At 40.1% G+C, this 25,751-nt stretch overlaps 1 protein-coding gene across 3 annotated transcripts in view; it reads right to left on the reverse strand.

The window, feature by feature from the left end:
• Positions 1-7,657: 7,657 nt before the first annotated feature.
• The window catches only part of LOC149309404 (band 4.1-like protein 4B), a 147,598-nt gene continuing 129,504 nt past the window's right edge, over positions 7,658-25,751 (reverse strand). For 2 of the 3 annotated variants that reach the window (XM_089532374.1, XM_089532375.1), the window contains 3 exons: positions 23,619-23,696; positions 12,005-12,171; positions 7,658-10,125 (listed from right to left, as the gene is read on the reverse strand). In XM_089532374.1, coding sequence (XP_089388500.1) covers positions 10,056-10,125; positions 12,005-12,171; positions 23,619-23,696 — 315 coding nt within the window. In that variant the 3' untranslated portion in view covers positions 7,658-10,055. Of the gene's footprint in view, positions 10,126-12,004; positions 12,172-18,188; positions 18,258-23,618; positions 23,697-25,751 lie in introns of all 3 variants that reach the window. The other variant, XM_089532377.1, reaches the window with a different exon arrangement.

The raw sequence follows: 25,751 nt of genomic DNA on the forward strand, positions 1-25,751 counted from the left end.
ATTGCGGATGGCGCTATTAAGGTGGAACACTTCCGTTTTCATCATGGAAGCGTTCTCATAATTGTTAGAAAAAGGGCCCTTTTTAAAACACGATAACACTTCCATGATGAAAACGGACGTGTTCCACCTTAATAGCACCATCTGCGATCCCACCAGGAAGCTCCCATCGCCGTTTGATGATGTTTACGCGATGGGAGCATGGCAGGAGCCCTCAGTGTGATAAACTCCTATGTCTATCATTGCTTGTCTGGAAAGGTCCAATCACTGACATTGTTGTTGGCTCCAGTGAAGCCCTGTGTCTTGGATGACTGCCGAGGTTGATAATTATATTCAGACCACTGTTTGCCAAACCTATTGTCACATGTACAAGTACCATAATTGTATCTATAGGGATGAAAGGAGGATTGTCCCTGGTGAAGGGACCTCTTTTCCTCTTTTTATGGTCACCTTAGTCAATGATCTCCATCTGGGCACCAACAGGGGAAGTATGATGCTGTTAGTGCTCTTGGACCTCTCAGCGGCCTTTGATACTACTGACCACGGTATCCTTCTGGAACGCCTGAGAGAGTTGGGAATTGAAGGCTCTGCTTTGCAATGGTTCCAATCCTACCTCTTGGGTAGATTCCAGATGGTGTCACTTGGGAACAGTTATTCAGCCAAGAAGGAGCTTCGGTCGGGCGTCCCTCAAGGCACAATTCTGTCCCCAATGCTGTTCAACATTTACATGAAGCCGCTGGGCGAGATCATCCGGAGACATGGGGTGGGGTGTTATCAGTATATTGATGACCCCCAAATATATTTCTCTATGTCTTAGACTGATGCAGTGACTAAGGATGGCATCTCTCCTCTGAATGCCTGTCTTAATGCGGTAATGGACTGGATGAGGGAAAACAAGCTCAAGTTGAGTCCAGGTAAGTCGGAGGTACTTGTAATAGGAACCCGTAATCCAGGAATGGAGTTATGCCAGCCAGTTCTGGACGGGGCCACACTTCCCCTGAAGGACTCTGTCTGCAGTTTGGGGGTTCTCCTCGACTCGTCACTTCATCTGATGGCTCAGGTGGACGTGACGATCAGGAGCATTTATTATCAGCTTTGGCTGATACACCAGCTGTGCCCCTTGCTGGAGCAGAGAGACTTTGAAACAGTGGTACATGTGCTGGTAACCTCTCGGCTCAACTTCTGTAATGCGCTCTACATGGGGCTACCCTTGTGTCAAGTTCAGAAATTTCAATTGGTACAGAATATAGCAGCCAGGTTGGTTACTGGTACACCTAGATCTGCCCACATCACACCAGTTTTAAAATCCCTTCACTGGCTGCCTATTAAATATCAAACCTTGATTTTCCATTTTTTATAGGGGACACCATTTTGCTATGTCATTATATTTAATGGGACTTGAGCATCCACCTATTTTGTTATACACGGGGAATCTTGGAACCAAACCCCAGCGTATAACAAGGATCCACTGTAATATTATATATAGATTTATTAATATATTATCCTAATATGTTGATATCTTGATACAGTTGACCCTTCCCTTACGCGGGGGAATCATTCCGGAACCCGCCGCATAAGGGAAATACTGTGCAAATTCAAGCCCCATTAGAAACAACAGGGCTTGTTCCCGCGGCGCATATGTGGTGCGCTGCAGGGTGTGCACCGCGGGTGCGTGCCCCATTGTTTCTTGTGGGGTGCAGGAGAAGCCTTTCCGGCGCGGCTCCCAGCATATGCTGGAAGCCGTGTATAGCATGCCCACATATGACACGGGCACACTGTACTTAATATGTTAATACACCATTCTCACTGGAGAATTGTGTATGTGTGCTGTGGGCAGACATGGGGGGGAGTGGTGAGGAAGGGAGAGTCCTCCCAAATAATCTGTTATTGGAAATGCTAAAAATATACAGCTGGTGAGAGTATTGCAGAACACTTTACTCTCTTAAAACTCTCTTTCAACATCCTCAAAATAGCTGGTTTGGAGAACAGATGACATTTGTCACTGAAATACAATACTGTGCTTTAAAAAGCCACAGTACTTTCCTGAGTCTCTTTAGCTGCAAACAGACCAATTGGGACCTCGTATTACTTTACATTCTGATAAAGCTTAAAGAGCATAGATCAGACAAAAAAATCAATAAAAATAAAATGGTATGTAGAAGCATAAAAGTACATATAAATTTCAGCAAGCATAAATGACTTTGTCAAATGTTGTTTCCATGTATTTTCGGTTTATTTTAAAAGCAAGTGAACAGAACAATCTTTGTCTACTTTGTAAACATCATTATCCTCAAAGTAGTAGCAGAAAAACTGTAAGGGACCCAAATATCCTGAAGGTCCTGTCTAATTTTGGATGCTAAGCAAGTCTCCATGTGGCTTTCTCATGAAGAGGGAGCCAGGTGGAAGCAAAGCCAGAAGGGCTGGGATCACCTTCCTTCACCTCCAGCCAGCTTCCTTGTGAGGAGGGAGCCAAGCAGACACAAGCACACCCCTCTCCCTCTTCTTTTGCCTTGTCTTCTTCCTCAAGAAGAGAGTCACATCAGCAGCACCGATGCACCCCCACATGGGGGTGGGTGGGCCCAATAAGGTGTCACCAGTTTTTGTGAGGTGTCACCAGAGCAGGTGGCACTCCCTGCACCTCCTTAATGACACCAGTGCCTCAGTATTCCTTTCATAACAAAACCCTATGAAAATTCATAGAGTCACCATACACTGATAGGCAACCTAAAGATGCATACATACAAAGATAAGTATGCATTTTTAGATAACAAAAGATACACACAATGGTTATAGAATTGATTCATACATATATCTAAATACATATATCTAAATCTGATTGGCTATCATGCCATTATCCTGTTTACAAGGTGGTTGCATTACCGTCCTATTAAATATATATTCTCCTCTTGTCTGGGATCACCCACATGACCGAGAAAGAAGACTACATGATAATGACAGCAAGAAACTGAGTCAAGCAGCAGCAAAGCATGAGGACAAGGGCAGCAACCTGGATTTTTTTTTTTTAATTCTATCTATGGTGGTTGTCATGCAGGAAAATAAAAGAAGCTGTGATGGCCCACTTAACTAACAATGGTTCAGAGATCTTATGCGTCATCTGGGCACATTACAGTTTGCTCATATTTAAAGCAATAACTGAACTGTGCAAATGGTGCAGTTGTAGCCTTTAGTTACTCCATTATGTTATGCGTGGCATATTCAAAACTCAAAAGTGTTTGCCAAAACAACACAGGTGATTGCCTGCAACAAATACTAAACAGGCATATTTTATGTGGTTCAGTTGTCTTATTTGGTGATCAATTGAAGCATATAGCATCAGACTGATTTTCATTAGATTCATCCAGCAGCAGCAGAAGATAAAACATAGTATGCAGAAGTTGAGAAGCATGAAGAGCTCTAGGGTTGAAGGCCAGGGACCCTGGAACTGTTTTTGAGATACGGGATGCTCAACATTGATAGGCTAATTTTTATTATTCTTTGCCTAATTCCAGGTTCTTGTGGGAGGAGGAAATTACTTTTTCCATCCCTTATCATTTGTACATCCTTAAATATGAAGACCCCTACAAGCACAATGTGTACTTAGAAGTGGACTTTATGTGTTTAGAGTAACCTGTTCCCAAGTAATTGTACATAGGACAGATTGCAGGCAGCCTTTATTCCTGGAAGGACTAGATGGAAATTCTTACCTTAATATTTCTTACTGCTTTGCCATTTAGTACATTTCTGGCAGACTTGAGGAGGCACAGGAGTCTTAGTGATCTGATTTTGCCAGATCAAGGTGTTGGGAGGAGTGCAACCCTCCCAATCTTGTCTTTGGGGGAGGTTCAAATTCCCCTGACCCCTATTCCAAGGTCCATGTCAATGGCCATTTGACATGTCCTTTGCAATAAAAGATCCTTGTGTATACGTATGTGCCATCAAGTCACTACGGTGGTGCGGACTGCACTGGGTGGCACCTGAGAGGAGGGGTGACACCTGGTTGAGGCCTCCTCCTGCTATGGGGATATGTGGTCCTGCTACTAGCGTTCACCCCTTCTCTGCTGCTTTGGCTCTCTTGGCCAAGGGAGACAAGGTAGCAGAGAAGGAAGGCTGTGCATGTGAACATCTTTCCCTCCACCTTCCCCAGTGCCTTGGCCGGCTTGTTGCTGGTCTGTGTGGGCAAACTGCCCCTGCCATCCCTCAGCACCCACGCCAGGTGGCATCAACACTAGGAATGCTACTGAAGTCATCTGTCAACTTATGGAGACCCCATTAATTTCATGGGGTTTTCTTAGATTATGAATAATCTGAGGTGGGTTTGCCAGTTCCTTCCTCTGAAATAAAGCCTACAGCACCTGTTAGAATTGGTCGTCTCCCATCCAAGTATTAACCAGGGCTGGACCTCCTTAGCTTCCAAGATCAGACAGGATCTGGTGCCTTTAGGGTATTTAGAATACTCAAAAGATCTGTGTTGTTGACGTGCGCCTTCAAGTAATTTCTGACTAAGATGAACTTAACTTATCAAATGGTTTTGTTGGCAAGTTTCTTCAGAGGGTGCTTGCCATTGCCATCCTATGAGGCCAAGATAGTGTGACTTGGCCAAGGTCTGCCATTGGGTTTACATGGCCAAGCCAGGATTTGAATCCTGATCTGCTGCAACCCCGATCACCAACCCTTTGGGCTGGTCTGTTTCAGCCCTTCAGTTTGATTTGCAGCCTATCTTTCCTTGCTAGTTTTAAAAAAGATTGTTCTCTTTTAAGCTAAGCAGTAAGTCCTTTTTTGTTGTGAGGTGAGGCATTGCTGACATCCTTAATGTGGAAATAAAATAAAATACAATCATTCTTCATTTTTCAGTTCTTTTATTGCAGGCATTAATACAGGAACAAGTAAACAGTTCAGCCACAAAAACCCTTCCAAGGCTTTGTTCACTTATAAATGCCATAGCATGCTAGTTTTTCTTCTCTGATCCAGGCTGATGATCAGTTAATACTGTCCTCATGAAAGTAGACTGGCCTAGCAGAGTTTTCCCCCAGAGATGTCTTTCCCATCTCTCATCATTTTAGGATTTCTCTACAGCACTCAAAATTACAAACCCCCCCAAACCCAAAAAACCCCACACATCTGAGGCTGATCGTGCATGCAAAACAACAGATCACTCAGTATATTTATTGCAAACTTTTTGAGCTTCAGAACATTAAAAAAAAATGAAACAGTAATATTTCACTTCAGTATTCCAGTAACCTGTGAGGGTGGCAAAAATTATATGAAAATGATCTTCCAAAAACAGTCAAAATATATTTGGCTAACATATTTTACCATAGTGTCTCAGTTGGCTTTGTGTGGGAAGCATAGATGATTGAACAACCCCTCTAACAGAAAAGGTGAAGGAGTACCCTAATATTGAAGTCATATTTTAAGACAGATATAGATATTATCCAGATGCTGATTTGAAGATATACAATTTTTTATAACGGAAGCTATTGATCTGAGAAAGTTCAGTGTTGGACAGTGCAGAAAAAAATAGAGTCTTTTCTAGAGAAGATTATGTTGGGGAATCTTTATCATATGTATTACAGTTAGCTCTCCATATCCACAGATTCAAACATCAACGGCTTGAAAATATATATTTAATATATATATTTAAAAAATAATATATAAATTCCAAAAGCAAACCTTGATTTTTCCATTTTATATAAGGGGCACCATTTTACTATCCATTGTATTTAATGGGCCTTGAACATCCACAGATTTTGGGATCCACTAGGGATCCTGGACCCAAACTTCAGTGGATATCACTGCACATTGTTTTTCTTTTTGCAAATTTTAAAAACAAATCAAGAAGTTACTCACCAAACAAACACACTTGCAAGGATCCAGTTCATTTCTTCTTAGGCTCCTGTAAGATTCATAATGTTGGGAGTATATACACATGCACACAAAACCCATCCCACCGCTCTGATTATATAGTAGATTGATCATATTGTTGGGATTCCAAAAACATAACAATACAGCATTGCAACCAAATGATGTATCTACTGAATTCAGTAGTGGGGCTACAGTAAAATGTTATAAAGAGTGGAGAGATAGCATTGCCAAACATCAGAGAATAAGTCTGGCTATGATCTGCTTCTAATGCACTTAAGAAATAGATGTCCATGCTAGTGTGATTCCAACCTCACAAACCTCATATACCCAGGTTTTCAAGAGTACCTTCATACATCACATTCAGCCCAGGTCAAGCTGACAGACCAGCAATCCAGTGTACAAAAAAAATCCCTAGAAGAGTTATATCAATTTGCCAAGGAAATGCAGTCACTTCTGTTCAAACAAGTCCACACCAACTCATCTATTTTTGCTAATCCAAGAATGGATTTGCATTGGCAATTCTAACTGAAAGATCACCTAAGCTATCTTTAAACTGTTGTGATGCACCTGGCATGACTTTTGGTCAGTAGAGGGAACCTACGCACAAAAGTAACTCTTCTAGAGCATCAGGTTGTTATAGGCTGGAAATGAACATCTGTCACCCATTCGCCTGTTTCAGAGCACATGTACAAATATATCATGCTGAGGGTGTGTTCTAGTAATTCTGCGATTTCTTGTATATGCGAGGAATATGTGCCAGAAAAGCTGTCCTTATTGTGGCAAATTATTCTATTCTGATATTTTTCTTGCATTAATAGATTCAGAAGTAGTCAGCTTCAGTTTTGGGGAGAGTTTATACTATAAGGTGGACATTTGGTATGTGATCTGGGGTTAGCTAAGAGCAAGCTGACCAGGCATAAATAACAATAGATTCTTACAATTATAAACTAACCAAGGAACCAAATATCTCTCCAGAAAGAATCATAGCAAAGGGAACAGGACTTTCTGTCTGGCAAGATATTTGGTTGGAGCAGAATGTGGAGTGGCTGCATGTATGTCCACAAAAGGGAGAATAGTGAGACATCTAATTGTGAGGAAAAACAAAGATTCAAGTGAAGAGGCCGCAAAACCTTTTAGTTTACAGATTCTCCCATTCACAGATGTTCATGCAGCTCTATGATCTGTGAGTGTAAACATTAACAGATTTACTTTGAATGGGCTTGTTTTCCATTGCCAGTGGCTGTGACAGCTGTGATACGGTTATGGTGGAGTGGGAATTATGCAGTGCTCCAAATGTTGTTGGACTGCACCTCCCAGCAATCCTCACAGTGGCAATGCCAATTGGTTCATTATTTTATTGTTGTAAACTGGTGATGCTTGAAGATGATGAAATGATGGAGGTGGTGATAGTGATGTCCATCTGCAAAGAACAGATGGAAATATACACCTGGAAATGGGAAAATACTGAAATAACAATTCAGATCCAAACTGAGAAACAGTTAGGACTTTATCGCACCCGTTTTTTCAGCGTTAAGGGTATGGGAAGAAGACGCTCGTGTGCACGCGCAACCGGTCAGAAATGGATTTTACCGCATGCCAAAGCATCTCCCAAAAGGCCCTGTTCCATTCTGTTGCGCCAAGCCATCCTCCTTCGGTGCTGAGGCGCATGAAATGTTCTGGTTGGAAGTCTTCCGACCAAGCAAAATGGCACCCATCAGCACTGAAGGAGGACAGCTTGGCGCAACAGAACGGAATGGGGCCTTTTGTTGGATGCTTTGACGTGTGGTAAAATCCATTTCTGGCCGGTCGCGCACGCACACGAGCGTCCTCTTCCCGTACCCTTAATGTTGAAAAAAACAGGTGTGATAAGGTTCTTAGACTTTTAAACTTATGCAGTTAGTTATATTTTAAAGTTATTTTATTGTAAGCCATCCTGAGATCTTTGGGTCAAGGGTGAGCTATAACTATTTTAATAAACAAAATAAAGATAAATCAATAATATGCCAGACATAACTGCGGCTGAGAAAAAGAAAGCTTGAATTATAGACATTATAGAGCAAAATTGAAAACAAAGAGAAGGAAATGCTTATGAGTTATTATAGATATGGCAGTCCTAGGGACAGCAATACTGAAGGCAAAGACAGGGAAATGGTTATGAATTATTGACAGCCAAAAAACTTCTTTGTTTCTATGTTATATGTATAATTATTGAAAACATTAAAGCTTCTTTTTTAAAAAAAAAACCCTGATATTCAGTGCTTCTGGGAAAAGAAGCCAACCATGCTTCCAATGGCGATAGGTACTCTGTTAGCAATTCCAAGCAGATTGACAAAATATCTGAATGAAACTGAAATAGCGCAGTTACAAGAAGTGACACTATTTAGAACATGCCTTATTATCCAATGATACCTTTCTGATTCCTAGATTCTCAGAAGGAAACCAAATAATTGACAGTTGAAAACCCCAGTCAGTAACACTTAGTAGGCTGTTAAACCTATATAATAACAATTAACCCTGTGACAATGAACCCACAGTAATTGGACCCTGTTGACAGTTTTAGCCACTCAGTGATCTGCTCTTCCGTGACTGCATAATGGTATTTATCTTTTATCTTTTAAGCCATCTGCAAGGATTTGTGACATTAATAACACAGTTCTCAGTACATTTACTGTCAAGTATTTGCATTCTTGAATCTGTCCCAGTGATTATAGAGCGACATGGGAGTCCTCAATTTTTGCCCAAAGTGTGAGCTACAAATTCAACTGAGTGGAATAACTAGGTACTTTCTTGATCTCTCGGAAAGTGGTAAAGCCTAGAACTTCACTCTGGAAGGTCAACGTTTCAATCAAGTTTTTCTCCCAAATCTGAATCCATTTGATTTTAATAATTAAGTATGATAACATTTTGAAGAGTGTGCTTTCTGTTATCTGGGAACAGAATTATTCTATTAGCTGGAGATATAATTTCAAGCATCAGCAACTGTTATCTAGTTATTACTGAAAATAAATCAATATACCTGTTTCAGTTAGACTTCTATATTAGGATTATAGCATGGACGTTGTAGAAATTACGGATTTGGAACACCATTCTTTATGGTGCCAGAATACACCAACATTAGCAACATAGTAATTTTTAAGCACATGAACATGAATTATAAACATAGATTTCCAGTAACATCATAGTCTTGATTTAAAAGTATTGCAGATTTCGGGCTTCTTTGGTATGGCAATGTGAGGGAAATGCTGTTACTGAATTTACTTAGTTACTTAACTGCTAATCTGTAAATATAAATGTAAAATGGCAAAGTTCTCTTGCCCACCAAGAGAACTGCCGGGTTTGTTCTTTTCTTTTTTGTGTGATAATTCAAGCTGGAAATTAAAAAAAAAATAACCTTTTATTTTCCAAATCCTAAAGTACAATGGAATATCATCTTCATTTCCCATGTAAAATGATTTATTAACAAACAACAGTGATTTTTTTTTGAAATATAAAGAAACAGCAGTAGTCTGGTGCAGTTATCAGATCTACAAAATGACATTTTGTATATGCTATCAAAATACACTGCACAAGATTAATATTTGTGCAGTTATAAATATATATACAGAACAGTTTGTCTGAACAGAAATCAGCATATATTCATTGAAGTCCTTTTTTTATTATTATTCTAGGGTTACTCCCTCTCGAAATTAGACTCGACTCCATTTTTGGAGATATATAAAATAGTATGTACTGTATTCATGAGGGATAAAGGGCAGAAGGAATCCAAAGAGTGCCTTACATTAACACAGGGGCTTGGACTTGCCAAGTTGGACTTTTTAAAAACTCTCCTCTTTTCTGCAGTAAGTTCACAAGTTGCATTAAAAATGATCTTCCATTTCAAAAACAGTTTGCCATGCAGAATGTGATGGGTGGGAACTCTTCGAAGGCAGGGGAAAAAACCCTAATCTAAACCTCTCTTGGACTCACAACTCATTTACTGGTTCTTTGGATCCTGACCACAGTATCAAATATATAAAGAAGGTCTCCAAAGTTCATGTAAAACCCTTTTAGATAACTGTGAGTAATCCAGGAGGACAAGATATATGACACTGTCACAATGCATCATGTTGTATACACAGAAGCAAAGGAATGTAAACAGACAGAAGGCACAGAAAAAGCCCTGATCCATTTTCCAAGTGAGACAGAAGTGAGAATTTTCATAACTCTGTCATCAGCAGTCTTTTCATCATCTTTTCTCGGTCAAGTTCATGCCTTAAGGGCTCAGTGCTGTGGAATTAATAAAAATGCAAGCAATTATGGGATGTCACGTGTTAAGTTTCAGACAACGCTTCAGTAACAGCTATCGGAGTAAAGAATTACTTTTTCCGTTAAGTAAAAGTGTAAAAGTCAATAGCAATTGGACAATGGAACACAAGCATTTTACATAAGGTAAGTGAAATAATTAAACAATTATTTAATTTGATGAATAAATAAAACAATTCACAAACAAAAGATAATAAACATTTGGAAAAAAGTCTTCTTTTCATGTGATCATTTTTTAAATAAAAAGCCATTCTGCATCTTGTTCAAGCTCCTCCTCAGTGGCTAAAGAAGTCAAGGCACTGTTTTATGGTACTATTGTCTAATTTTACGACATTTTTACAAACATATCAGTTTGCTGTGGAATTCCTCCACTGAACTGCTCTTTCTCCATTGCTGCATCATGATATTGCACTGCCACCTTAGAAAATTCATTACGATGTCAGACTGAAATCATCATAAATCATTTGGGAAAGAAGAATTATGCTTTCATGAGGCCTAACTTCTTCTCTCATCTGCATTATCCAGAAATCTGTGCACATCATTATTACTTCAAGTCAGTTCTTTTGCTTGTTATTATTGCCTCAGGTCAATTCCAAATTATGGCAGCCCTATAAACAGGTTTTCTTAACAAGATTTACTTAAAGGAGATTTGTTGTTGCTTTCCTTCTAGATTGAGACAGTATGACTTGGTCAAGGTTTCTTGAGCCCTGGACTCCCAGAGTCTTAATCTAGCACTCAGGCCATTATACCACCCTGATTTTGATTCCACGGTATCTAGAAATATCATGCTGAAAAGGATGCAAAAGATAAGGAGGTGGGCCAGCATGGTGTAATGAAATTAAATTCTTTATTACGGTCAAATGTTATATATAAAATATAACAGAGAAAAATAAAATAATACACATATAAAGATTGCTTGGGATAATCTACACTACAACAGCGCTTACTGTCAGGAAGTTCTTCCTAATGTTGAGGTGAAATCTCTTTTCCTGGAGCTTCCATCCATTGTTCTGTGTTCTAGTCTCTGGAGCAGCAGAAAACAAGCTTGCTCCCTCCTCAATATGACATCCCTTTAAGTATTTAAACAGGGCTATCACACCACCTCTTCTCCAGGCTAAACATCCCCAGCTCCCTGAGTCGTTCCTCATAGGGCATGGTTTCCAGAGCCTTCACCATTTTAGTCGTCCTCCTTTGGACATGCTCCAGTTTCTCCACATCCTTTTTAAATTGTGGTGCCCAGAACTGGACACAATATTCTAGGTGGGGCCTGACCAGAGCAGAATAGAGTGGCACTATTACTTCCCTTGACTATACTTCTAGATCAAGGGAAGTAATAGTGTCACTCTATTCTGCTTTGGTCAGGCCTCAGCTGGAATATTGTGTCCAGTTTTCTGTATAATATTTATGCTATCCTATTATAATGATGCATTACAGCCAGTGGAAGAGAAGGGGCTTACAGTTGTAAAAAATGACACAATGGAGAAAACGTGGGAAGGGGAAGGAAGCCAATTAGGTTGCAAACTTCACCATTTTTTGGAAATCAAGGCCAATGCCAAGGAACTTGGTGGTGCCCACAGATGTTGATGAAACACTAATCACATGATCCCTCACCTGTAGTCAAAATAGTTTGGACTGATGTAAACTGGAGTCAAATAACTTCTGAATGCCACAAATTCCCCATCCCTGACCTAGGCAAAGTAGGTAAACCTTCACTCTACCCTTCCCAGACTTAGGGGCTTGCTCGATGTCATTGCCTCTGCAAGCATGAACTGCCCACAGCTGACTGAAGGGATACAGGTGAAAGTAAAGCACACAATACCTGTGTGGAAGAATTACATATTACCTGTCTGCCAGATAAATAGGTTTGTGAGGTGAATGGAGGGTCTGCACAGTTGAAGTTGGAATTGTCTCAACCAGAGATCTTGTCACAGCTGATGGGATAACTGGTGATAACATCTTTGGAGATGACAGTACTACACAACATTGCAGCTTATTGTCTCTAAATTCTGCCTACAAATGAAAATGAAAGAGAGAATAGAAGTTGCTGTTTCTTTCCCAATTCACATTTCATCTGCACATTCTTTAACATCAGTACACCTTTAAAAATGAGGATGTGTTAGAAATCAAAAGCCACTGAAAATCCAGCAAGACATTTTCATAATAATGGTGATGAAGAAGAAAGAATTATATATTTATGTATTTATATAATGCCTTTTAACTAGAAGATCAATAATATAAGAAACTAAATACTGGCTTCTCCAAACTGATTGCTAGAGTTCTATGAACATCAGTGTCCTACAAGAGGAAGATGCCATACTAATATGAAGAATAGAAAATGTAAAAGAAACAATCAGATTCAAACTTTTAAAAGTGTCTTCTTTGTAAGGACACTGAACTGTGAACTTGATGTTTTCACATGCCGGGTCCATTTGTGTGAACCAGTGTCTCCATAGGGTACTGTTTACATGGACAACTCAGCTCAAAAAGGAACCCAAAACATCTAAGTAAAACTCTAAGCAAATTCCTGTGATAGTAATGTCAGTTGCAATCCCAGTTATAGCTTTCTCATTCAAGCTGCTGTTTTATCTAAACAAGGCTACTCTTTGTGCAGTTCAAATGTTGAGAATTGCCAGGTATCAGAGGATAAGACAATCTATACAGTGATAGTCACATTTATACCCTCACTTATATGCCAGTTATAATGAAAAGCATGAAACCTCTGATGCATAAATAATAAATAAAATAATAATAAAACTTGTATTTTTATCCCGCTTTTCTGTGACGAGACAATCAAAGTGGCTCACAACACATTAAAATATCCACATTCCCAACATTATATCCCAAATTCCCCTCTTTAAGACAGGATTAAACATGTTACAATTAAAATATCTATTAAAAACACAATAAAAAATATAACGAGGACAGAGCAGTGGGCTAATACATGATGTGAAGGGCAGTCATTCTGTGGCCAGGCAATTTTATTCAGGAAAGGCCTGCTGGAAGAGATCCATCTTGACAGCTTTTTTAAAGCTGTCTAAGGCCCCGAACAGACAGTCCAAATGTTCCCCAATCCCACCTCTTCAATTAGTATAGAGCAATTCTTCTGCTGGGTTCTACTGCTCAGTCAACAATGGCATCTGATGAATCCCCTCCAGTTCTAATTTTTCTTCTAGGCCTTCCTCTACTATCGATACTGTCAGAAAAAAAGCTACTCCCTCTAATAAATTTTAGCATGCTTAAATTAATAATCTCACTAAAGTATGACATTAATTTTAGTGTTAATCAGGAAATATGGTGAGAAACAGTTAATTACATAATGAGGTAAAAAAATCATTATTTCCAGGTTAGTTATACTAAGCAAATAAATATTAGTGTACTGCAATAAATATATAATAGTTACAACTAGCAGTAATAAATGGGTAAATAGGGAAGCAATGCATTTCCACTGAGCTGGAAAGAGAATTCAAAAGAAAGGGTTCCAAGACAACCTAAAGAAAGGCATCTCAAAGAAATGTTAATAGATAGGCAGGCTAAATTGAGAGTAAGGTGGTTCTCAAGACTGTTTTGTTACAAGATTAGTGTCTTAGGCGCGGTACATACCACCCAAAAAGGTGGTCTGGAGGCATCCGTTTTTCTTCTGGAGGGATGCTGCAGCAGCCAAACTGCGTGGCGTCCCTCCACAATAAAAAGAACCCAGAAAAATGGGTTCTTTTTAAGGTGCCTGGCACACATCACAAGTACACCATTGGTGCACCGGTGATGTAAGCCACACACAGCAACATCATGATGGTGGCCCCCGTATGGACATGAGGCCGCCATTACAACAACATCATGACGTGATAGGGTTAGGGACCGTGTGGTTGATGCACGGTACCTAACCCTAGAATCGCCTGGATGCCCTTTCTTGGTGGTAAGTACCGGGCCAAAGTTTATCTGAATAAGCATATCAGTGAAAGTAATGCAGATAGATGACATAGTGATTCAAATACACAGAACTTTAACTGAATTCACACTGGGGCTCTTGCATCAAGAACAGCTCAAGATTTCATGGCTTTCTGAGCAAAGAAAGGCCAGTCAATCCATGCACATATGGCAAAGCAGATTCTAGATTTTACATTTGTTCAGTTTTTGCTAGTTATGACAAAGGTGATCTGTGGATATGGGGGTGTAGTTAAAGAACTTTCTTGTCATGGGGAGATCATAACCATAGGGGTGGGGTTCAAATTTGTTTTGACTCCTAAAGGAACTACTATAATGGTCATTCCCAAGAGTCTCTCCAAAGATTCCTTAATGCTGTGGGGAATTGTTTAGGTGCTAGAGCAAGAGATCTTGTTGACACCCTGACTGATCTGTGAGATGAGATGATCATAGGGGTTGCCATGCTTGCTCCTTTTGGGGTGCTTCAGCGTGATCATCTCTGCCTGGATGCAATGCACAGGCTCTTTGCTTTTCTGATGTACTCAGGGCAATTAAGTGCTTTACTATACAACCAAAGTGATGCTGAAGAATTACTTGGGATGAATCCAATTAGAACACAAGCAAGCCCCCTATTTAGGGCCTCCTTCATGGCAGTGAGGACAGCAATGTTGTTATTATTTTTTGCCTCCATTGCACCACTACTCTCTTGTCTAGCAGAATTATTTTAGGTACCTAAGGACCCATTACACTGTGCAACGTTCTGCTGATCACTTGTATCACTTCCAACTTAGATTTCATGTAGAATAGAGATTCTAGAGAGGCAGTTTCCAGTTTTGAACAAAGAATTTCACTTTGTTCAACCCGATGATATGAACAAGTTGCTTGGAAGAGAGAAAGCAGCCACTTGTTAGGCTGGGTCTATGTCCATCCTAGCTGATAAGCAGTGCCAGAGGAGAGATGGCAAATTTCTTCGAGAGAAGTTCTAATATCAGTGGAAGGAGGAGTTATGAAATACGTCTGAAACCTTCAGGAAACTGCTAGCCAGTTTTTAATTACACCTTTTAAAATAAGGACTCAGGGAAAGTGATGTTAGTCACTTGGATGATTCATTCCAATCTGGGCTCATGCCAAAAGCAGGTTTGGGTATCTAAGCCAAGAACGGAAGAGAGGGAGAACATCCATGTTGATTTTGCTAGACCTCTTGGTGACATCTGATATAACAGCAATGGCATGCTTCTAGGTGATTTGGGTGATAAGATTCTGTGCACCATTTTGCAGTAGTTCTGGTCTTATGGCTGCATGCTACCAGAAGATGGTGCTGGTGGACTGTTACTTGGCCTCATGGATGTTACTTTATGGATTTCTTCAGGGTTTAATGTTGTTCCTGATGCTTCTTTTATATTTAGATGAAGCTGACACGCAGTCCAGAGAAGACAGAGGTTCTATTAGTAATCTGCCTGTACATGAACCTATGTTGTGTTTTAAATTGGAATTTTGTAATTGTGCTGGCCAAATGACTGTAATAAAGTTATTATTAGCAGTAGTAGTAATAAGAAAAGTCAACCTAGAATTGGAGTTACAACCTATTCTGGTTGAGATTGCACTCCCACCAAGTTTCACAGTACAAGGTCCTCTTGGAACCAACACAGCTCTAGGAAGTCCAGGAAGTTGCTGGAATGCACCGACGTTCTACAGAAGATGAATTGGGTCATACTCCATGCCTTTTGAATGCAATATACTCTGTATGGACCTGCCTCTGAGAGACGCCCCAAAACTCCAGTTACTGTCATATACTGTCTAGTCTACAATAGTCTGGTATTGGCTCTAAAGACAACATATCACAACATATCTGTACCATCTGCACTGGTTTGCACTTTGTTTTAAATTCAATTCAAGATGCTCGTTTGAATCTATAAATTTTTAATGGCTTAGAGCCAAGATACTGGAAAGACGGCTTCCTCCGGTATGAACTGTCTAGAATCTGAAATCCTGAGAGGCTAGGCTGGTGAGCACATGACAACATCCTGATTTTGCAACTGTCTTCTAAGATAAATTAGTCTGGCTCCATCCTGCTTAATATTCCAATAAGCAGTCTAAACTGTATGATTGATTGATTGATTGATTGATTGATTGCATTTCTGTATAGTCTCCCAGCTCTCAAGGGCTCCTGAGGTGATGAACGAATAAAAAACCAGTTAAAGCAATACAAAGATGAAAACATTTTAAAAGCACATTAAAATACTCTTTTAAAACTCCTAAAAGCTTAAAACAGCTGAAGGCCAACCTAATTTCCTTGGATAGTGAGTTCCACAGTAGAGGTGCTGCTACAAAGAAAGTTTTGTTACACGTGTCATGAGGTGTTGGGCATACAACAGGGCCTCTTCTGAAGATTTCAAATTTGGGGCAGGCTCATATGGGAGGAGGCGGATTTTCAGATATCCTGGCCCCAAGTTGTTAAGAGCTTGAATTGCATCTTGAATTGAGTTTGGAAGCAAATTAGAGGCCAATGCAGTTTTTCCAGGACTGGTGTTATATGGCCTCTAAAATGCACACATGACCCCAGTCTAGCTGCTGCATTTTGTACTAGCTGCAGCTACCAAACACTTTTCAAGGGCAACCCCCTATAGAGCACATTGCAGTAGTCTAATTGATTCTAATTACAGTAGTCTAATTGAGAGATCATAAAACCATACAGTTGGAAGAGACCACAAGGGCCATCCAGTCCAACCCCCCCTGCCATGCAGGAACTCTCAATCAAGGCATCCCCGACAGATGGCCATCCAGGTTCTGTTTAAAGACCTCCAAGGAAGGAGACTCCACCACTCTCTAAGTGAGTGTGTTCCACTGTCAAACAGCACTTACTAGATGACTAGGAGTGTGGTGGTGTCTCCTTCTTTGGAGGTTTTTAAACAGCTGCTGGATGGCCATCTGTCAGTCATGCTTTAATTGTGAGTTCCTGCATGGCAGGGGGCTGGACTGGATGGCCCTTGTGGTCTCTTCCATCTCTATGATTCTATGATTCTATGACTAAGGCATGAACTATTGTGGCCAGATCTGCCTTCCCTATGGCCTGTTACAGACTGCCAAAATAAAGCTGCTTCGGGTCTCTTTGGAGGTATGCTGTTTAAATGATGCATGCATCCTAAGAATCCGAAAGCTGCACCAAAGCTGCACTCCAGTGCTTAGGAATGGAGTGTGGCTTTTGCGCGACCTCTGGACTCTTAGGACCCATGCATCATTTAAACAGCATACCTCCAAAGAGACCTGAAGCAGCTTTATTTTGGCAGTCTGTAACAGGCCTAAGAAAAAAACACTCACAATGTTGGGCAAAGGTGCTCCTGGCCTTTGTAGCAACCTGGCATTCCCTGAGTTGATCTGGGTCCAAGAGCACCTCTAAACCATGAAACTGATATTTCAGAAGGATCCAGATCCCATCCAGAACAGTCTATGATCTCGATCCCAGGTTGGTTTTCCTCCTGACCAGCAGACCTTCCATCATGGCTTTGGCTTATTTTTTTATCTATGTTTAAATAATGTTTGGGTTTTGTACTGTGAGTTCATTGCGCATCAGTTTGGAGAGCCTGGTCAGAAAGAAATTTTGTGGATAGGGATAAGAGGTTCCCAATGGAAATGGTAGTCACGGGAGACCAAATCCACCTGGGAACCATCGTGGGAAAAAGGAAAAGGGTCTCATATGGACTATTAGTGCGGGGGGAAATTCACTAAGCAGCAAATCATAACATGTAACATCATAGCATATAGCTATTTGCTACTTTTAAGTTCCAAATCAGTTTTTATTACTGTTTGCTAGACCAAGGGTAACTAAAGAGGCTTTTGTTTTAAAATTAAATTAGAGTGTTAACAAAATGTACAGTTCTAATGAAATAGCCAAATTTTTGCTGACTGTATAGAAGAACAAGTACCCTATAATATCCTTATCCTTAATTTTTTCTGACTTGTACCTTCAGTTATTTTTAATAATAATGTTCAGGGTAAAGCACAGTTGAAAATGAACTTGGCTTGCACATGCTTCATGGACTTTATTTTGAAACAAACCAGAATGGCAAGCGTTGTTTTAAATGCAATGTTTGGTTGCATTTTCTACTTACAGAAAACTGTGGTAGTGTTGGAAAAGGATCGAAAAAAGGATTAGATGTAGCAGCAGGGAATGTCTTTATCTTTAAGGAAGATAAAGAAAAAGATGTTACTTTCAAAACATACAAAGGCGGGGAATGAAGCAAAGCACAGGAAATATTTGGTTTTTTGACTGACACACAAGAATGGTTTAATAACACACAACTGGACGGATGCAATTTGACACACATGTTGAAACAAATGATTACAGTTCACAAGTTAACAGAAAAAATGATTGCACTCATTTTATTAATTCGGTCTATTGGGAAATGACCAAGCTGACTGCACAAAGTAAATGTCACAGTTGCCAACTGTTATTAAGGGTAACTCTCCAGTTTGTTTTAACCAAAATGTGCTCAAGAAGAAAAAAAATATCTTAAAATATTATCAATGTTATTTTAAAAATTATCAAAAGATAAGTTGCCAAATTGATCGCACTGCAAAATCCTTATATGCATGAGAAAAAGATGACTGTGAGTAGCTGCCACCAAGGCTAGCTTGAGCACACCGACTGGGATTTCTTGAAAGAACGGCCTATAGGTGGGTCTTTCACTGCTGAGGAGGTGTAGAGATGTCTGTGGACTTTTCTCAAGTAACTTTACTACTGGTACTGTGTACCTTGATGCAGGAGGGAGAATAACATTTGCTGCTCCTCCTCAAGCAGAAAAATGTCTGGGGTTCAGCCCTGGCTGCTGTCTCCTGTTGGTTGTATCATACGTGGCCATTAAATCATTTATTTGTTGCTAAGCAAAGACAACACTGAACATCTGGATGCATCCAGATGTCTACATTCTACTGCAACCAAGGAAAAGGCATTATGCAACCACTTTGCTTTTCCTTCTTAAAGTTACATGTGCATCTATATGCACATGTGTGGTAAGCATGCTAAACATAAAAGAATAACAATGGAAGACAATGTTGTCTGGTACACCTGTATAATTCTGTGAAATTTTCATAATAAAAGCCTCTTCTAGAAGCAGATAGTGAATCTGTCAAAAGAATCACCTTGCTGGAAAATCAGGTGTTTGTTTGTTTGTTTTAAAAGCTTGGGACATTTCACCTTAAAATTAATTCATTAACACTTATCATTGAATGGGGGGGCAGTTCAATGTAGTTATCTTTGGGAATGTGTAGATTTAATTTGCTGCTATGCTTAATCATTTATTAACTAATCAGTTTTCGAAGAAATTATGGAATTTACTGAGAATGATGTGTTTGTCCCTGTTGTCCATTTTGTTATTGTCACTTTCTTTCTTTTTGATTGATTGATTGATTGATTGATTGATTGCCACCTCCAAAAGTGTACTTGTTGGAGTCTTTAAGCTGCTTTCCCCCAAACTGGCATTTTCCAGATGCAATGGAATATAAACCCGGCAGTTTGAGTGATGGCTTGGGGTTGTGAGGTGTGTTGCTTGCAAGATATTTGGAATCTGACAGATTGGAAAAAGAAACATGGAATTTCACAGTGTGGTCCACTACATTTTGTCACAGATCTGCATCATTTCCCCCCTCTTCCTCTTCCATGCTTTTTTTAAACCAGCCTCCTTCAGCAGATATATTTGTATGCTGCCAGAGACCTGTGTTCTGCCAACATGCCGACAGGATTTTGACAAGGAATGGTGCAATCCTAAGGATCAGAAATGACTGCTGAAGAATGATAGGAAATACAGTATTTAATGGGACTTGAGCATACACGGATTTTGTTATACATGGAGGGTCTTGGAACCAAACCTCAGCGTATAACAAGGGTCCACTGTATTTGAACTGCATGACCTAAGAGAGGAGTTTTGTAGTGCTAGTTTAAACTAGCGCTTAAAGTTCCCCCCAGCATCTAAATTTGTGGCCAGAGGACATGGCTAGACATGATGCTACCCAATGTCTCATTGTGGGTGATACTCACTCCAGAAGATAACATGTTCTCCTGCCACAAACACATATTTTATACCATTACTGATTTCCTTTTGTATAAATATGTATTATATTTTCAAATAAGCAAAACAATAAGTAGCTCAAAGTTATATGCTGGTCTTGAGTGCGGGCCAAGGATGAATACACAGCAGGGCATCTGTATTTGAAACAAAACAAGAAAAACAAGCCAAGCACAGTCCATCAAAACACAAATTAGTAGTTAATTCAAGATGAGCTGAGGTAGTTTTAAATATTGCAAAGCCAAATGGTATCTTGGTACTCAACTACAAGAGCAAGGTACAAGTCAGCCACACCTTTTCCTAGAGTAGTGGTGAGCATTATTCTACTCTCCAGTTGTTGGATTGCCCACATTTACTCACCATTGATTCAGCTGCTGGGCGTTGGCTTAACAACATCCAGAGGACCACATACTCATTTGAGGATTTAGTGTGATGCCAGTTATAAAGCAGAGAAATCTACTAACTATTCTGGTTGAATGAGGCCACACAACTTTTGGGAAATGGGAATGACAAGGTAAATTAATTTGAAAGTTGGAATTTGGTATTTTTACAACCAGATGATGTGGACACTTTGCAAGATCTCCATTAGTTGGGCTGCAGAGATGGGCGTTCTGCTGCAGAATAAATCATGTCTGTTAAATATACCTTGATTCCTCCATTTTCCATACTGTGTGCATTTAGCATTGACAGTAATGTAAAGTTGGTCCAATATGGGGGGAAACAGTATGGCACAGGGACAAGTAAGTATAGTGGCCTGATATAAGGCGTTTGATACAATGATGTCATAGAATAGCCATTCAAATCAGATGACAAGTCAATTTGAGACTAAGAAGGAATTTTCATGGCCATCTGTCGGGGATGCTTTGACTGAGAGTTCTTGTATGGCAGGGGGTTGGACTGGATGGCCTTTGCGGTCTCTTCCAACTCTATAATTCTATGATTCTGTGATTCTATGATTCTATTCCACTGAGCTGTGTCATCACGGCAGATGAATTGAATCAATTGCCTAATCTGTTATGCTTCAAAACATATTTTTAAGTTTGGGACACAAAATCTTGCTTAGAGTTGCTATTCAAAGTGGATTTTTGGGAACCTTAGGCCTGTTACAGACTGCCAAAATAAAGCTGCTTTGGGTCTCTTTGTAGGTATGCTATTTAAATGATGCATGGGTCCTAAGAGTCCGGAGGTCGTGTCAAAGCCACACTCCCTTCCTAAGCACTGGAGTGCAGCTTTGGTGCAGCTTCTGGATTCTTAGGATGCATGCATCATTTAAACCGCATACCTCCAAAGAGACCCGAAGCAGCTTTATTTTGGCAGTCTGTAACAGGCCTAAGTCTCCTTCCACCACCAATAAATTGCTTGATCATTTTCTGCTATTACATTGTATCTTTAAAAAAACTTCCACTTGTGACAATGGGATCATCTGGAAAAGTAAAAGATATATAAGGAAAACAATAATTTCATTTGATACCAATCAGTTTAGCACTGAGAGTTTGGGCTTCATCCAGATCTTGAATTCTGTTGTTGGTTGCCAGATTATTGGATTGCAATTTCTGTGGCATAATTGGGAGATACCTTTAAAAATGTTGGTCTTTGGTACTTGAAATTAGAATAATGTTCATTTGGAGGAACATTGGGATTTCTTTTCTTTTGACAATGCAGTATTTATGCTGAAAAACTCAGATTTATCATAATTTATTTTCATTCCTGATATCATTTGTAATTTGGAAAGAATTTTTAACAGGACAAGTATTACCTCCACCAGTTTGGGTGGAGAGAATATCATGTTACCAAAAAAAAAAGTTTTAACCATGTGCATATGGTTATTATTACACACTTCTATTTATTCTACCAATGGCTCTATGCTGTAGCAATGAGCATGGGACAGAGAGGATATCCCTGCTTGATGCCTCTGTGGAGGTCAAAGGAAGTGACAGTTACTGGTCTTTGTGTGGATCACAGATAATTTCATTTAAAGTTCTCTGAAATTACGATGCAGAACAAAAAATTAATCAATAATGACAGAAACAACAGATTTTCAAATGTATAAAATTTAACATATTTCTGAAAGGCTTTTCTGATTTCACTGGGCTGTATGTGATCCTCAGACCTTTTCCTAAGCAAGTGGCATTACTCCCCTGCTTCCTACATTTAGCAGAGTTACTTATTGTTCACCTTTGCTCTGGTATGCTCTCTCTTGTGTATGTTTTGATACACTTTCTTTGACCTTGCTCACCTCATGCTGTTTGGTGTGATAGCTGGGTCATTAAATAGGTACACAGTCAGACTCAGTTCCTAGTGAGACTCCACAGTGAGACTCCATAGAGAGAGTCCACAGTGAGACTCAGGACAGTGACTAGGGCATGATTAAAACAGTGGTATCACTGGAGATGTGCAGGGGATGCAGACTGCACTGGGTCACAACCCAGAGGATGGATGACACCTGGTTGGGCCCTTGGGACAGGAGGTATGAACACACACCCTTCCCGGCTGCTTTGTTGCCAGGTTTCCTTCCTGGGGAGGAAGGCCAGTGACAGAGCAACAGGAGGGGCAAATGTGCACCCTCACCAAGTGGTAACAACCTCTGCACCACGTGACACCCTAGCTAGTGATGCCACTGGATCAAAGACTAAAGCTGTCCCTACATCAGCCTCAGCAACCTGGGTAGCTACAGCACAGGATATTAATGTATAAATGTAAAGGTAGTCCCTTGACATGAATGTCTAGTTGTGACTGACTGTAGGGGGCAGTGCTTATCTCCATTTCTAAGCCAAAGAGCCAGCGTTGTCCAAGGACTATTCTGGTGGTCATGTGGCCAGCATAACTGCACTGAACGCTGTTACCTTTCCACTGAGAAGTCATACCTATCCATCTACAGTCCTCCCTTGCCTTACGCAGGGATCCATTCGCCCCCACCCTCCACATAAGCCAAAAAGTGCATATGCTCAAGCCCCTTTAGATATAACGCCATTCTCCTAGTGGCTTTCACGTATGGCAAGGGCTCACTGTACTTGCATTTGCACAGTTTTGAACTGCTAGGTTGACAGAAGCTAGCACTTCTACCAACAGGAGCTCATGCCATCATGCAGCACCCGGGCCTCGGACTGCCAACCATCCGATCTTCCAATCATTAGAATTGGTGTCTTAACTACTAAGCCACTATACATTTATTAATATATAGATATCGGAATATATGCTGTTAAGCAAACAGTGTTCCAGTCCACAGCACATTCGGGGGGGGGGGGGGGGGGCAAACCCTTTCTTTCCATTTCTTTTCAGTTTCTCAATTTTGAAAAGCCAGTACCAAAACCAGAATTCTACCCAAATGTTAGCCTCATTAACCCCAGTAACCAAAATCATAAGACATCTAAGGCACTGGCTAAATTATTACAAGATGAACATGATAACATTTTATTATGTAATTTTAAGAATGTCTTCAAGACTTAACTTCCAAGGCTAAAAAATAAAGTCATTTACCATAGGAGTGGCTTCTGTGAAATCCATCAGAAGATCTCCAGGTTCCAAAGTATATGTACTTCCACTATTGACAGGGCTCTGAAGGACAGTCAAGAATTCAATAATTGTTAAAGGTCTGTATTCTAAAGTAAATATTTTCATTTTAATTCCTACACTCTGTATTTACAAGAGATTATCAAAGCTATAGCAATATTAGAAAGAGAGGAAACCCAAAAAGGTTAATCTTGTCAAGATAATGGCCTAAAAGACTGTTGAAATGCCATCAAAATTCTCCAAGAAATCATTTGAGCAACCCTCTTCAAATAATGACATCACCACTCATGTTCTTTGTCACATGGATGTGGCTAGCCCCCCATTACCTGTAAAAGTAGCACATCAGAGATTACAGCATTGCTTGTAACGTACTATTTTCAAGCTCTGTGACAATTTTTACAAACAGATTATACACAAATGTGCATGAACCATAGCATAAATCAGTTTGGGTGACAGCTCTACTCCAGAACAATTTGTCCTATTTCTTTCAAGGACTGAAGGTAAACAACAGGAGTTCCTCTTGCCCCATGCATTTTGCAATAGCAGGTGGAGGTGGCCTTCACTCAGATAGAAGCAAGTATGCATGGACAATATGCACATAATCCTTACATTATGCATTGTTGTGATGTGAAGCCTGGTCCCAGCTATCTAACACAGCCCTGCCCTGCTTCAACAGACTGACAATGTGCCATGCTATGAGGTAGCAACCCAGACTTGGAGACTCTAAGACCACTGAGCTATAAGACCCTAATGGCAGTTGTGCCAAGTAGTGAGAATGACACAGGCCAGGTGAGTCTTCTGTAATGAAGACATTTGGAGACTATATAACTAGTCTGGGCAGGTTTACCTGGGTGTGGGCCTGCAAGAGACCTAGGAATATGGGATGATGCAAATATTTGGTGGACTTCTTAGAATGCTATAATGACTTATTCTGGTAAGAAAAGTTGTCCACTGAAACTAGGCTGCATTCCTGCTGCAATCTAGGCAGTCAGCTGATTGCATGGTCTAGAATTGTTGCTTCTAATAGTGCTGTAGCTGGGGTAGTATGCCTCAAATATTCAACAGTATACAAGGCAAGGCTGATTCTCATTCATCTTATAGTTTGGTGATACAGTCCTCCCTTCCCTTATGTGGGGGATCCATTCTGGACACACACACCTCACATAAGGGGAAAACCGTGTATGTTCACACCAATAATGGGACATGTGCATGCGACATGGCATGTGTGCCACAGGTGCACACGCCATTCATTAGCTTGTACTAAGGCTTCAGAATATGCTGAAAGCCATGGAAGGCACAGACTGACTCTACAATTCCAGATTTCTCAAAACAGGTGTGCTTTAAGTATAATTGCAACTGTATTCTTAAGTACAGCACTAAATTTAGGATTCAGATTATAGAGTGCATGACAGGAGGACCCTTTGAGAAGGGTGTGAAAACCTTTATGGGTCATGGCAGAGATATTGCGCCACAAAAACCATGGCTGAATGTAAGTGTAAAGAAGCTGTGAACTAACTCAGGCAGTTATTCATACTACTGTGGTACTTTCATACTTTCTATCAACATGACATTTGATACACACAGGATTCAAGATATCCAAGGTGACTAGAGCAGTCTAAAATAGTGTCTGTGTATATATTTCTTTCAAAAATATGAGATACAAAGCCTTCTAAAAAAATAAAAAGTCATAACAGATTGCAAACTTGGTACTTCGGGGAGGGTTTTTTTATGTAGTATATTTTGATTTCATTAAGGCATTTGGCAAGATGCCCTGTGATATTCTTGGAAGCAAGCTGGTGATTGTGTGCTAGATAATGCTACAGTTATGTGGATCTATAATTGGTTAACAGTCCAAACCAGAAAGTACCTAAGAATGTATGGATGCTCTTCATCCTGGAAAGAGGTGACTAGAGGGGTGCCTTAGGGTTCTGTCCTGGGCCTAGTGTTGTTTAACATCTTTATAAATGAGTTAGATGATGAAATTGAAAGCATATTCAATTTCAAGAGTGACCAATATGATCAAAGTCTGGAAACTAAACCTAATGAGGAATGACTTAAGCACTTGAATAAGTCTAAGAGGTGAGATTATAGCTATTTTAA

The sequence above is a fragment of the Sceloporus occidentalis genome, unplaced genomic scaffold, assembly GCF_023333645.1.
Source record: "Sceloporus occidentalis isolate IW3139 unplaced genomic scaffold, rSceOcc1.0.p SCAF_7, whole genome shotgun sequence".
Classification (NCBI taxonomy): Eukaryota; Metazoa; Chordata; class Lepidosauria; order Squamata; family Phrynosomatidae; genus Sceloporus; species Sceloporus occidentalis.